The 12,616-nt window shown below is 49.6% G+C and overlaps 1 protein-coding gene across 1 annotated transcript in view; it reads left to right on the top strand.

Annotated features, from left to right (window-relative positions):
* Window positions 1-12,616, top strand: part of dab1a (DAB adaptor protein 1a) — a 747,664-nt gene that overhangs the window by 703,822 nt on the left and 31,226 nt on the right. Inside the window, exon 21 of the mRNA XM_072512896.1 lies at window positions 9,798-10,038. Coding sequence (XP_072368997.1) covers window positions 9,798-10,038 — 241 coding nt within the window. The remainder of the gene's footprint in view (window positions 1-9,797; window positions 10,039-12,616) is intronic.

Here is a 12,616-nt window from a genome sequence, read left to right on the forward strand (position 1 = left end):
CATCACCATGCCCGAGCAGAGGGCACTGGACGTGGTCGGCGGCCCGGAGGAAAGGGAGGTCACCGAGGTGGAGGACAGCGGCGGGCGAGCAAGTGAGACCCCACTTAGTTGCGGATCCCCATGACACATGTGTGGACACCACCACCCCACCCCACAACCCCCTCAACCCCCCTCACCACCCTCATCCCCTCTACCCCTCATCCGACACTCCCCTCACCCCCCTAACCCGCACCCCCCTGAACCGGCACATCTCTCAGCCCACACCCCCTCACCGCCGTCACCCTCTTCACCCTTAGTGAAGAGGCTCCTGGGACATACCTGGTACGCACCACACACTGCATCTGGTACAACAGGTACAGGTAGTAGCTGCTGAGGGGCCAGACGGTCGCAGGGCAGGCCAGCCCCAGGAAACCAGCTGCCATCAAGATAGGTCCCGGGCTCCTGGAACATCCAGTCCCAGCCACAGTGCAGATGCAGTCAGAGACAACAGGAGGAGATGACGGCAGGGATCCAGCACCTGTAGATGCAGGTGGAGGGGTCCATCCGGGTGCAGGAGCAGGAGGTGGTGCCGGTCATGCGTGCCACCCAGGCCAACACCGCATGGGTGGCGTCCGCGGTGGAGGCAATGGGGGTGACAGTGCTGGCTATGGATCAGGGTGTCCATGGCCTGGGGCATTCTGTGCAGGTGGGGGCCGAAGCCCAGGACAGCCATGTCCGAGAGCCACCTGGAAATTGTAGCGCGCTCCTCAGCATGGCCCAGTCACAACAGGCCCTGGCTGCGAATATCGGTGGTATTGCCCAGGCACTGGCCAGCATTGCACAGACACAGAGGGAGTTGGCCCAATCCCAGAGGGAGATGTTGCAGTCCCAGAGGGAGTTGGCCCAGTCCCAGAGGGAGTTGGCCCAGTCCCAGAGGGAGGTGGCCCAGTCACTGGCTGATGTGGCACAGACCCTCAGGCTGGAGGTACAGTCGCAGCGTGATGTGGCACAGTCCCAGGCGGAGATGGTCCACTCTCTGTGCTCCATCATCGTGAACGTGCAGACCCTGGTCGAGACCAGGGCGGACCTCCAGGACTGGCAGGGCCAGATGGGGAGGCGGGGGGGGGGGGGACCTCAGGGGATGGCTCCGTTCACCCATGGAGTAGCCCAGGGGCCATTGGGCACCCCGAGGGAGGAGGGGCTGATGGGGCCCGTGCCAGTGATTCCTGCAGGGGAGGTGCCGGAACACCAAAGCTCGGACTCCCCCCTCCTGTCCCTGGTGCATCTGGGATGCCCGAGCAGCGGCCAGGCCCATCCAGGCCGGGTCGCGCCAGGAGACGTGTGCCAACGGGGACCCTTGTCGCAGAGCAGGAGTCACAGCAGGCCGCCTCCAGCCCTGCAGTACCATCTGGGGAACGACCTAGGTGTAGTGTTAGGGCCCATAAGACCAGAAAGTTAGACACCAGTTAGGTTGGCACGGGTGCAGGGTACATAGAACATAGAACAGTACAGCACAGTACAGGCCCTTCGGCCCACAATGTTGTGCCGCCCATTTATCGTAATCTAAGATCAACCTAACCGACACCCCTTCAATTTACTGCTGTCCATGTGCCTGTCCAAGAGTCGCTTAAATGTCCCTAATGAGTCTGACTCCACCACCTCTGCTGGCAATGCATTCCATGCACCCACCACTCTCTGTGTAAAGAACCGACCTCTGACATCTCCCCTATACCTTCCTCCAATCACCTTAAAATGATATCCCCTCATGACAGCCATTTCCGTCCTGGGGAAAAGTCTCTGGCTATCCACTCTATCCATGCCTCTCATCACCTTGTACACCTCTATCAAGTCACCTCTCTTCCTTCTTCACTCCAGTGAGAAAAGCCCTAGCTCCCTCAACCTTTCTTCACAGTTGAGTTAAAGGGGCTGGGGCACAGACTGTATATATCTCTGCACAATAAACACCTGTTAACACCATTGAAATCGGCCTCGATGCTCTGTCTGCGGTATGCAGGAGTGGGTTGGTCAGTGCTGGCCGGGGGAGTGGGGGGACCAGTGCAGGCCACGTGGGTGGACTGCCATTCCTCCTCATCCTCCTCCTCCAGCACATCACCCCTCTGCTGTGCTATATTGTGGAGGATGCAGCAGGCCACCACGATGTGGGCGACCCTCTCAGACTCATACTGGAGGGCCCCTCCAGAGCGGTCCAGGCACCTGAAGCACATCTTGAGGCTGCCGAAGCACCGCTCGACCACACACCACGACCATACTCACTGTATGGGTGTCATTGAATCAGGTCTCCACGTCGGTCTGTGTCATCCGGATAGGTGTCATCAGCCACGACCGCAGCTGTTAACCCCTGTCGCCCTACAGCCAACCCCACAGCCGGGCGAGGTGCTCCTCGAATATGCCGGGGATCACCGAGTGTGCCAGGATGAATGAGTCATGTACACTGCCCGAGTATCGGGTGCAGACGTGCATGATGTGCAGCTGTTGATCGCAGACCAGCTGTATGGTTATGGAGTGAAACCCCTTTCGGTTGGTCCAGAACGGCCTGTTATCCGCCGGTGTCCATAGGGTGGCATGCATTACATTGATCACCCCCTGCACCCGGGGCATCCCGGCGATGGCAGTGAACCCCGCTGCCCGGGGATCCTGGTGGGTTCGGTCCACCTGGAACTGGAAGTACTGGCCCGCCTCGGCGGGTGTCGTCCCCCATACCCCTGCGGTGCCAGGTGTGCCATCACCTGGAAGATGGGTCGCACAGTCCCTCATCTCATCCGCAGTCTCTGTCGGCATGCCCAGTCCGGCAGGCCCTCGAATGACATGCGGCGCTGGTGCAGGCGGGGTCTCATGCGGCGCCTCCATGGCACCTCCTCCTCGGCCTGTCGGGTGGCGGCCCTCCAGCCTGTGCGACATCCACCTGCCCCTCTGCAGCCCGGTCCTCTGCTGTAGCTTCCCCTCCCCCTCCTCTCTGAGCAGCCACCGTTCAAGCGGCCACAGGGTATCTTGCAGGGCTGCGGCCATCTCCACAGTGGCTAACGTCACGGGTTGGTGTCCGAATGCCATTGTCCGCAGCGGGTGTTTCCCAGCGGCTGCACTGCCGAGAAACATCCCGCTATCCAACGGCACTTTGCCATTTCTTTGGCCTTGGGGTGTTTCTACCTTCTGAGGCCGCAGTTAGAGAGATTTCCTGCTGAGGAGCTGAAACTTGCCAGCAAGAAAGGCTCCTCGCAGACCGGGGCGGCATTTTGTCCAGCAGTTTCAATCTTCCCCCCACCTGTGGTGATATGCATCACTGTAAATACAAAGGGGTTAATGTACATACACTACACCTAGCTATACACTAGAGGGAGCACCAGAGGCATGACACACAGACATTCAACCAATAGGCCAGTAAGATAGGACACGACCAATGGGCATTCAAGACACACCCAGAGGTGACACTACCACAAGGGGGCTACCCATATATAAGGACACAGCACACATGATCTTCCTCTTTCCAGTGGAGACACTTTGTGAGTACAGACAGGGTTGATTGAAACACATCACACCCACCTCGTGGATTGTAGCAGACTGGTTAGTTAGTCTGAGTAGCTGTAGCAGGATTAACAGGAGAGTCGAATCCAAGTAGGAGAATCGTTAACAGTAATAAAGGTGTTAAAGCTATCTCCAAGTCTGAACCTTCCTTTGTCAGAGTTCACATCAAGGAAGCAGCTTATGCTACTTCAAGAGAATAACAAAACATGGTATCAGTGAGTGACTGTTTAAATCCATATAGTTTCAACTCAGCAAACCGTGACAACCAGCAGCAGCACCCAGGCAAGATGTTCGAGATTCCGGTTCCACAGCGGCTCAGGTGCCACGGCAATCTCAGTGCAAACTGGCATGCATTCAGACAAAGTTTTGAGATCTTCCTGGAAGCAGCCGCCCGACAAGACGTGGCCGATGCTGAAAAGACAGAGCTTCTGCTCACAATTGCAGGTGCAAGTGCAGAAGAAATCTTCAAAACATTCAAGTTCTCCAAAGGGCAAGACAAGAGTGACTTTCAGGCAGTCCTGGACAAGTTCGAACAATACTGCGAGGAAAACAACAAAAAACGGTAAAAGAGGTGCCTATACTAACCACGAGGCCGAGGTAGGAGACCAACGAACGACAATTTTGATTGCCGGCCATCTTGAAAAAGGTGCCGCACATGCGCAGTTGACAGAAGGGCGCAAAGTAAAGGAACAGCGATCTGCGCATGCGCAATCCATTCCTACGCTCTACGTCACAAGCGTCATGACATCAGAGGCCCGGGACCATGCCCACTTAAAGGGGACATGTCCCAAAACAAGAAAAAAAATTTCAAAGCCTCAAAAAAGATTCTTTCACCTGGAACGACAGCATAATGCTTGATCTTTGACCAGTAGCTGAAAGTAACCTCCGCAGAACCCTGCACCAAGCAGTTAGCACCGCCCTAGAAGATAATACAGTCCTTGAAGACTACGACTCAGACCTTGATATCTTCTTTGGACATCGCGAGCCCAATGCCAGTGTTGTACATTGAAGACCCCGACGATGAATTCTTCGGATTGGGAATCTTCAGCCCAGCATATATGATATCCCGACTCGTGAGTGCAGGATTATGTTGCGGCCTGACGCCAAGAAACAGAGAGCGGTACAAGCCCACAGAGAGCGGCCTGCTGCCACACAGAGTGTGGTCCACGCACCACAAAGGGTCCCATCTCCACACAGAAAGCGATGAAAGACTCCACAGCGAGACAACTGCACGTCTCCACACAGAAAGTGACTCCAGTGACACAAGCCTCCACAGTGAGCTCATGGACAGACTCCACGAAATAAGCAACGCAAGACTCCAGAGCGCAGTCCTTGCATGAACCAGAAGTGACTCCAGTGACACAAGCCTCCACAGCGAGCTCGTGGACAGACTCCACAAAAGAAGCAACGCAAGACTCCAGAGCGCAGTCCTTGCATGAACCAGAAGTGACTCCAGTGACACAAGCCTCCACAGCGAGCTCGTGGACGGACTCCACGATGGAAGGAACGCAAGACTCCAGAGCGCAGTCCTTGCATGAACAAGACCATGAGGGTCTAGCAACCTCCTCTGAGAAACCAGCAGCAGACGATGAAAGTCTGCCACACTCAAGTGAACAACAGAAAGACTATGACAGTCTGCCACGCTCAAGTGAACAACAGAATAACTATGACAGTCTACCACGCTCAAGTGTACAGCAAGAAGACTATGACAGTCTGCCACACTCCAGTGCAGAGCAAGAAGACTATGACAGTCTACCATGCTCACGTGAACAACAAACCGATTATGACAGTCCACCCAGATTATTTGAGCCACCAGAAGAAGACTATGACAGTCTACCACGCTCAAGTGAACGACAAGAAGACATTGAGGCTCTACCCACTGTATGTGCGACAAGTGACGACGGCATCCCACTTCCCATAACAGATGTGCAACGTGACAGACCTCAGCTAGTGTGTACAGAGGCACTCGACAATCACAGTGAGACTACTGGTGACTCCGGTGACACCACGTTACTTCAAACCTCATTCGCTCGAGCCTCTCCACAAGCAAATGCATTCCTGAATGTTTTGACTCCGGAAGGGGAGCATCAAGAAACCTCAGCTGACTCAAGTGAACCTGAAATGACTCCGGACGGGGAGCATCAAGAAACCTCAGCTGACACAGGTGAACCAGAAACGACTCCAGACGGGGAGCACCGACAAGTCAAAGCTGATTCAAGTAAGCCGGACATGACTCCAAGTGACGGCACGCTCAAGGAAACAGCAGATGCCACAAAGGACGCTGACACGAGTAACTGTGTGAAGGACTCATATTATCCACAGAATGTGGTCCTTGAGCGCAGCAAACACGTCAACAAAACCGACCAACACAACAACAACATCAAAGACAATAACAAGAAGCGTACCAGAGGCAACAACATCGACAACAAGCACGACAAAAACAACAATGGGACTACGACTGATACGACAAGTACAACTCTGCAAATGAGGGACACTGTTACTGCTCAGCTCAGTACAATGACATACCAAGACAGGACGATGCGTCTTACTAATTCACGTTTGCTACACTACCAACAGGCAACCCGGCTTTCAGGACAGATGCCATCAAGAATTGCTACCATAAGCATCGAAAGAAAGAGTCCAAATCAGTCAATGAAGTGATTTGAACACTTGAACACCTCCTGATGACCAAACACCAGGACACTGACGGCGTTCACAAGGGAACGACAATGTCACCCTTGACACTTCTATACCAGACCATGTAAATTCATGAACTATTGGACTCATAACTTTTATTTGGTATTGTCTTATCCTCAAAGTCATCGCAACTATTATTTGGTCTTGTATACTGTTGTATAGTCATCACAGTCATCATAATTTGTACATAGCATCACTTATCTACCTAGTTTGTTCAATTTTCTTTAACACTGTCCAGAAAATATGTAACATGAAAAAAGGGGAGATGTGGTGATATGCATCATTGTAAATACACAAGCAGTTAATATACATACACTACACCTAGCTATACACTAGAGGGAGCACCAGAGACATGACACACAGACATTCAACCAATAGGCCAGTAAGATAGGACACGACCAATGGGCATTCAAGACACACCCAGAGGTGACACTACCACAAGGGGGCTACCCATATATAAGGACACAGCACACATGATCTTCCTCTTTCCAGTGGAGGCACTTAGTGAGTACAGACAGGGTTGATTGAAACACATCACACCCACCACGTGGATTGTAACAGACTGGTTAGTTAGTCTGAGTAGCTATAGCAGGATTAACAGGAGAGTCAAATCCAAGTAGGAGAATCGTTAACAGTTTAATAAATGTGTTAAAGCTATCTCCAAGTCTGAACCTTCCTTTGTCAGAGTGCACATCAAGGAAGCAGCTTATGCTACGTACGTCAAGAGCATAACAAAACATCACCTTTGCAGGTCCTATTTCCCCCTGCATTATTGACCCCCCACCCAACCTCCAACCATCCCCGGGCCGCTGGGAACCCCCCTCACCTACTCCTCTATGTGGCAAGGCCTCACTGTCCTGACCCCTGGCATTGTCAACCTGCTAGTTGGGCACCATGGCACTGCCAGCCTGGCACTCTGGCAATACCCTGGTACCCTGGCAGTGCTGAGCAGTGCACTGGTGAGGTCTCCCAGGCATGGTCGATGGATCCTGGACGCTGGGTGAATCCGGCCATTAGGCTCATTTAAAGTCAAGGGCGAGATCCAGATCGCACTGGGTTGAGTGAGTCAGGTGACTCACGATCCGCCCAGCACCCAGCATGGAGCTTAATTTGGGGATCGTGCACAACTTACCCGTTGTGCTAGGATCTGCGCCAGGTGCAACGGAGTCGCTGAATCCCGCCTGTAGTCAAAGAACCACTGACAAGTTGCTGCACTGCATATTTTAGATAGTGCAAACACATTAATCTGACAGTGGAGGGGGTGAACATTTAAGATGGTGAATGTGGTGCCGATGAAGTGGGTTGCTTTGTCCTAGTTAGTGCCTAGCCTCTTGAGTGTTGTTGGAGCTGCACTCTGTTGCTAACTTTTGGTTGGCTCTTAAATCGTAATTTGCTCTGTTTGTTTAACCTTTGCTCTAGAGTCGCCAGGTATCTTTATGATACCGCCACGAGGTTCAAGTTCAAGTAATGATCAATAACTCAACACACCAATTAGTAAGATTCAAATCAAAACACATTTATTATACACAGTAAATCACTACTCATGCATAAACTCTACTTTCTAGGCTATTCCTATCACTAAAAGGCCTATACTTAGCTTCGGAATTGGCCCACCAGGTCAGGGGAACAAATGGCCTTTCGTTCAGGTCCTGAGTCTTCAGGATTCAAAAGCTGGTATGGACTTGTAGCTAGGAGCGCCTATCTCGTAGCGAGCGTTGACTTGAGACTTACTTGGTTGATGGCAGCAAGGCAGGTCACTGTCAAGGGTTGGTTCAAGTTGCTTAGTGACCCTGCCAAAGAAGGATGATTTGAACTTGGGGGCTTTACTTTATAGTCCCCAGGGGCTTCCCACCCTTCGGAGCTGACCCCGTACCTGGTTCCAAGTGATTGGACTACTTTCCGATCACTTGGATCGATTTCTCCAATGCTGGAGCGGTTCCCTGATTGCTGGGCGGTCCCTAAGTGTTCGTTGGCCTTCCTTTGTCTTGGCTCCTGCTGGCACCGAGGAGTTTGGCTTGGCTTTATTCATCTTAACTGTTGCCATTGTGCCTGGGAATCGCACATTACTATGCAGATGGCTGCTGGTTTCAGTGGTGTCTGGTTCCTTACAGGTTTCAATACACATGATTTCTGTATTTGCTAGTCTTTGCCTGTATTGGCTGAATTTCCCTTCAGCCTTTGCGGTTCTCCATTTTAAGTCGGGAAGTGGCCAACCCAGGTGGCTACAACTCAACCAGGTGGCACGGTAGCCCAGTGGTTAGCACTGTGGCTTCACAGCTCCAGGGTCCCAGGTTCGATTCTGGCTTGGATCACTGTCCGTGTGGAGTCTGCACGTTCGCCCTGTGACTGCATGGGTTTCCTCCGGGTGCTCCGGTTTCCTCCCACACGTCATGAGAGACGTGCTGTTAGGTAATATGGACATTCTGAATTCTCCCTCAGTGTATCCGAACAGGTGCCGGAATGTGGTGACTAGGGGTTTTTCACAATAACTTCATTGCAGTGTTAATGTAAGCCTACTTGTGACAATAAAGAATATTGTCACAAGTTAGGTGGATTGGCCATGCTAAATTGCCCATAGTGTCCAAAATTGCCCTTAGTGTTGGGTGGAGTTACTGGGTTAGGGTGGAGGTTGGACCTTGGGTGGGGTGCTCTTTCTAAGAGCCGGTGCAGACTCGATGGGCCGAATGGCCTCCTTCTGCACTGTAAATTCTATGATAATTCTATGATTATTATTTGAAGTGGAGAGTATTCCATCACACTCCTGACTTGTGCCTTGTAAAATGTTGATTGGCTTTGGGGGGTCTGGGTGTGAGCCATTTGCCCCAGAATTCCCAGCCTCTGACCTGCTCTTATATCCAAATTATTCATGTGTCTGGTCCAGTCAATGATAATCACTGGGAAGTTGATGGTGGTGAAAATTGATGACGGTATTGTCATTGAATGTCAAGGCGATATATTTAAACTGTCTCTTGTTGGAGATAGTCGTTGTCTGACATTGTGTGGTGCATTGTTAATTGTCACTTATCAGCTTTAATATTGTCTAGGTCGTGCTCTTGTGGCCACAGACTGATTCACTATTTGAATAGTTGTAAATGGAACTTTACACTGTGTAATCACCAGTGAACCCCCATTTCTAACCACATGACATCGGCCATGCTGAAACAGCTGAATATAGTTGATTCTAGGGCATTACCCTAAGGAACTTCTGTAGTGATAACCTGTGGCTGCAATGATGAGCCTCCAACAACCACAACCATATGCCTTTTTGCTAGGTGTGACTCTCTGTAGTTTTCCCTCGATTCTCATTGACTTCAATTTTATGAGAAATTCCTGATGTCACATTTGGTCAAATGCTACCTTGATGTGAACTGCAAACAGGATAGCATAGAGTCACAGGGAGAAACCAGGGAATAAAATACATGAAAATTGATTTAAAGAGTACCATGAAAGAAATGCACAAGTTAAAATTCCTTTATCATTCTTCCCTTTGACCATATATTACAAATGCATACTGTGGACACAGTTTGAATAACTCACCGGTCATGTTCTTCAATCATTGAATTATTTTGGTTCCTTTTCAGAAACAAAGTTTGTTTCATGTACAGTTCTCACTGCAAGTGGCTCGGTTTAAGATAAAGCCAAGGGACCTCATGCTCCATTATGACTTCTTTCAAAGAGTTAAGCAGCTGCCAACTGCGTACAATTATGGAGAATACAGAGAAGTCTTTAAGGATTATGGAACTCATTATATGAGTGAGGGTGTACTTGGTGGAACCTATGAATACATTTGGGCTGTTGATGTCAAAAAACTGGAGAAAGATGGTATGTCTTTTATTTAATTCATTAAATTATTGAACTGTGTTTTTTTTTCAATTCAAGGCTTCAGAAGTAGTGAAACTGATAGGCATTTGTTTTACCGATAAAGATAGGATTGCTCTAAGGATTTGTGTGCTGCTGTTCAATAATTCCTAGGGAAGAGCTGGGAAAATGTATGAAATCAAAATCTGATCTCAGGAAAGCGTACCGTAATTTTTCTTCTGGCAAACCTGCTCTTTAATGAAGCTCCCCTTTCTTCAAGATGTGGCGATGCCGGCGTTGGACTGGGGTGAGCACAGTAAGAAGTCTTACAACACCAGGTTAAAGTCCAACAGGTTTGTTTCGATGTCACTAGCTTACGGAGCGCTGCTCCTTCCTCAGGTGAATGAAGAGGTATGTTCCAGAAACATATATAGAGACAGATTCAAAGATGCCAGACAATTCTTGGAATACGAGCATTAGCAGGTGATTAAATCTTTACAGATCCAGAGATGGGGTAACCCCAGGTTAAAGAGGTGTGAATTGTGTCAAGCCAGGACAGTTGGTAGGATTTTGCAGGCCAGATGGTGGGGGATGAATGTAATGCGATATGAATCCCAGGTTCCGGTTGAGGCCGCACTCATGTGTGCGGAACTTGGCTATAAGTTTCTGCTCGGCGATTCTGTGTTGTCGCGCGTCCTGAAGGCCGCCTTGGAGAACGCTTACCCAGAGATCAGAGGCTGAATGCCCTTGACTGCTGAAGTGTTCCCCGACTGGAATAGGAACATTCCTGCCTGGTGATTGTCTTCAAGTCATCTTTTCCAATTGCTCATATTTGATTATCCTCATGTGATGAACCATCCATGAAAAGATCGGGATGCCAGTGGGTTGGGGTAGCAAGTAAACTGTACCTTAAGCGTTGCCATTGCTCCACTGAAGAAAATTACTAAGACCTGCATTAGGTTTTCTTATGATTCTCCTTCCTATTGTTACAATCCCAGCTGATGCTAATATTGGACAAAAATGAAATTTGGTTTGATTGATCTTAAAGTTTATTTTCTTAGAAACCAGAAAGGAAAGTTAATGAACAAATTCACAAGAGAGTGTTGATAACTTTTAAAGCGATACATAAAGTACTTATTGAAGCAAGAATAAAATAACTTTTAGACCTCAATACAAACACAAGAAAATTATTCAAATATTCACTATTCCTTCACCCCAGCTATATCATTACAAAGACGTACAATTTTGGAAAGCTAAACAATTTATCATGGGTGGGGGGATTTTCTGGCCATTCTCACCAGCGGAATCTTCCGGTCCCACTGACAGCAAACCCCCGCTGTTGCTTTCCTGGTGACGGGGAGTGGAGTCAATGGGAAATTAGGTTGACAGCAGCGGGATCAGAAGATTCCACCGCTGGCCAACAGCAGGTTGCCTCAGCTGCCTACAAACACACCATGGTGGGAGGGGTGGGGGGAAATTACCCCTCCGTATCTCTTTTGCACTTCAATATTTAAGGTACGTTGGAGATACATATGAATTAACAGGTGAACTGTGGTCAGGCACACCACACTCCAGAAATAAATGACAGAAACCATCAAAGCAGATTCTATGCATTTCTCAACAACCCATCCAGATGCTGGTCACACCATGGATGAACCATAAGAACATAAGAACATAAGAACTAGGAGCAGGAGTAGGCCATCTGGCCCCTCGAGCCTGCTCCACCATTCAATGAGATCATGGCTGATCTTTTGTGGACTCAGCTCCACTTTCCGGCCCGAACACCATAACCCTTAATCCCTTTATTCTTCAAAAAACTATCTATCTTTATCTTAAAAACATTTAATGAAGGAGCCTCTACTGCTTCACTGGGCAAGGAATTCCATAGATTCACAACCCTTTGGGTGAAGAAGTTCCTCCTAAACTCAGTCCTAAATCTACTTCCCCTTATTTTGAGGCTATGCCCCCTAGTTCTGCTTTCACCCGCCAGTGGAAACAACCTGCCCGCATCTATCCTACCTATTCCCTTCATAATCTTCTATGTTTCTATAAGATCCCCCCTCATCCTTCTAAATTCCAATGAGTACAGTCCCAGTCTACTCAGCCTCTCCTCGTAATCCAACCCCTTCAGCTCTGGGATTAACCTAGTGAATCTCCTCTGCACACCCTCCAGTGCCAGTACGTCCTTTCTCAAGTAAGGAGACCAAAACTGAACACAGTACTACAGGTGTGGCCTCACAAACACCTTATACAATTGCAGCATAACCTCCCTAACTCACATCTCACTGAAACTCCCATTTGAAGAACCCACCTTGGAATTCTCTGCAAATGTCACTCCCATTCAGATGGCTTCAACATTCAGAGGTTCAATCTCACCTACCAAGAATCTTTCCCCCTGGATCTCTGAGTACATTCTAGCTTCCCATTCCAAGCGCAATTTCAGATCCTCACCCATGCCAGGCAGAACACCTCTTCTTCAAACGGCCCACAGTGAAGAATCACCAACCTTTGGCTGACGTCTCAGATCTTCAGGATTTCTCTCAAGGCCACTTTGCTTCAAGTCTTCTCCTGGACACTCTCTCTTTTACTTGGAGCCATTTTC

Source organism: Scyliorhinus torazame, chromosome 7 (genome assembly GCF_047496885.1).
Source record: "Scyliorhinus torazame isolate Kashiwa2021f chromosome 7, sScyTor2.1, whole genome shotgun sequence".
In the NCBI taxonomy this organism is placed as follows: domain Eukaryota; kingdom Metazoa; phylum Chordata; class Chondrichthyes; order Carcharhiniformes; family Scyliorhinidae; genus Scyliorhinus; species Scyliorhinus torazame.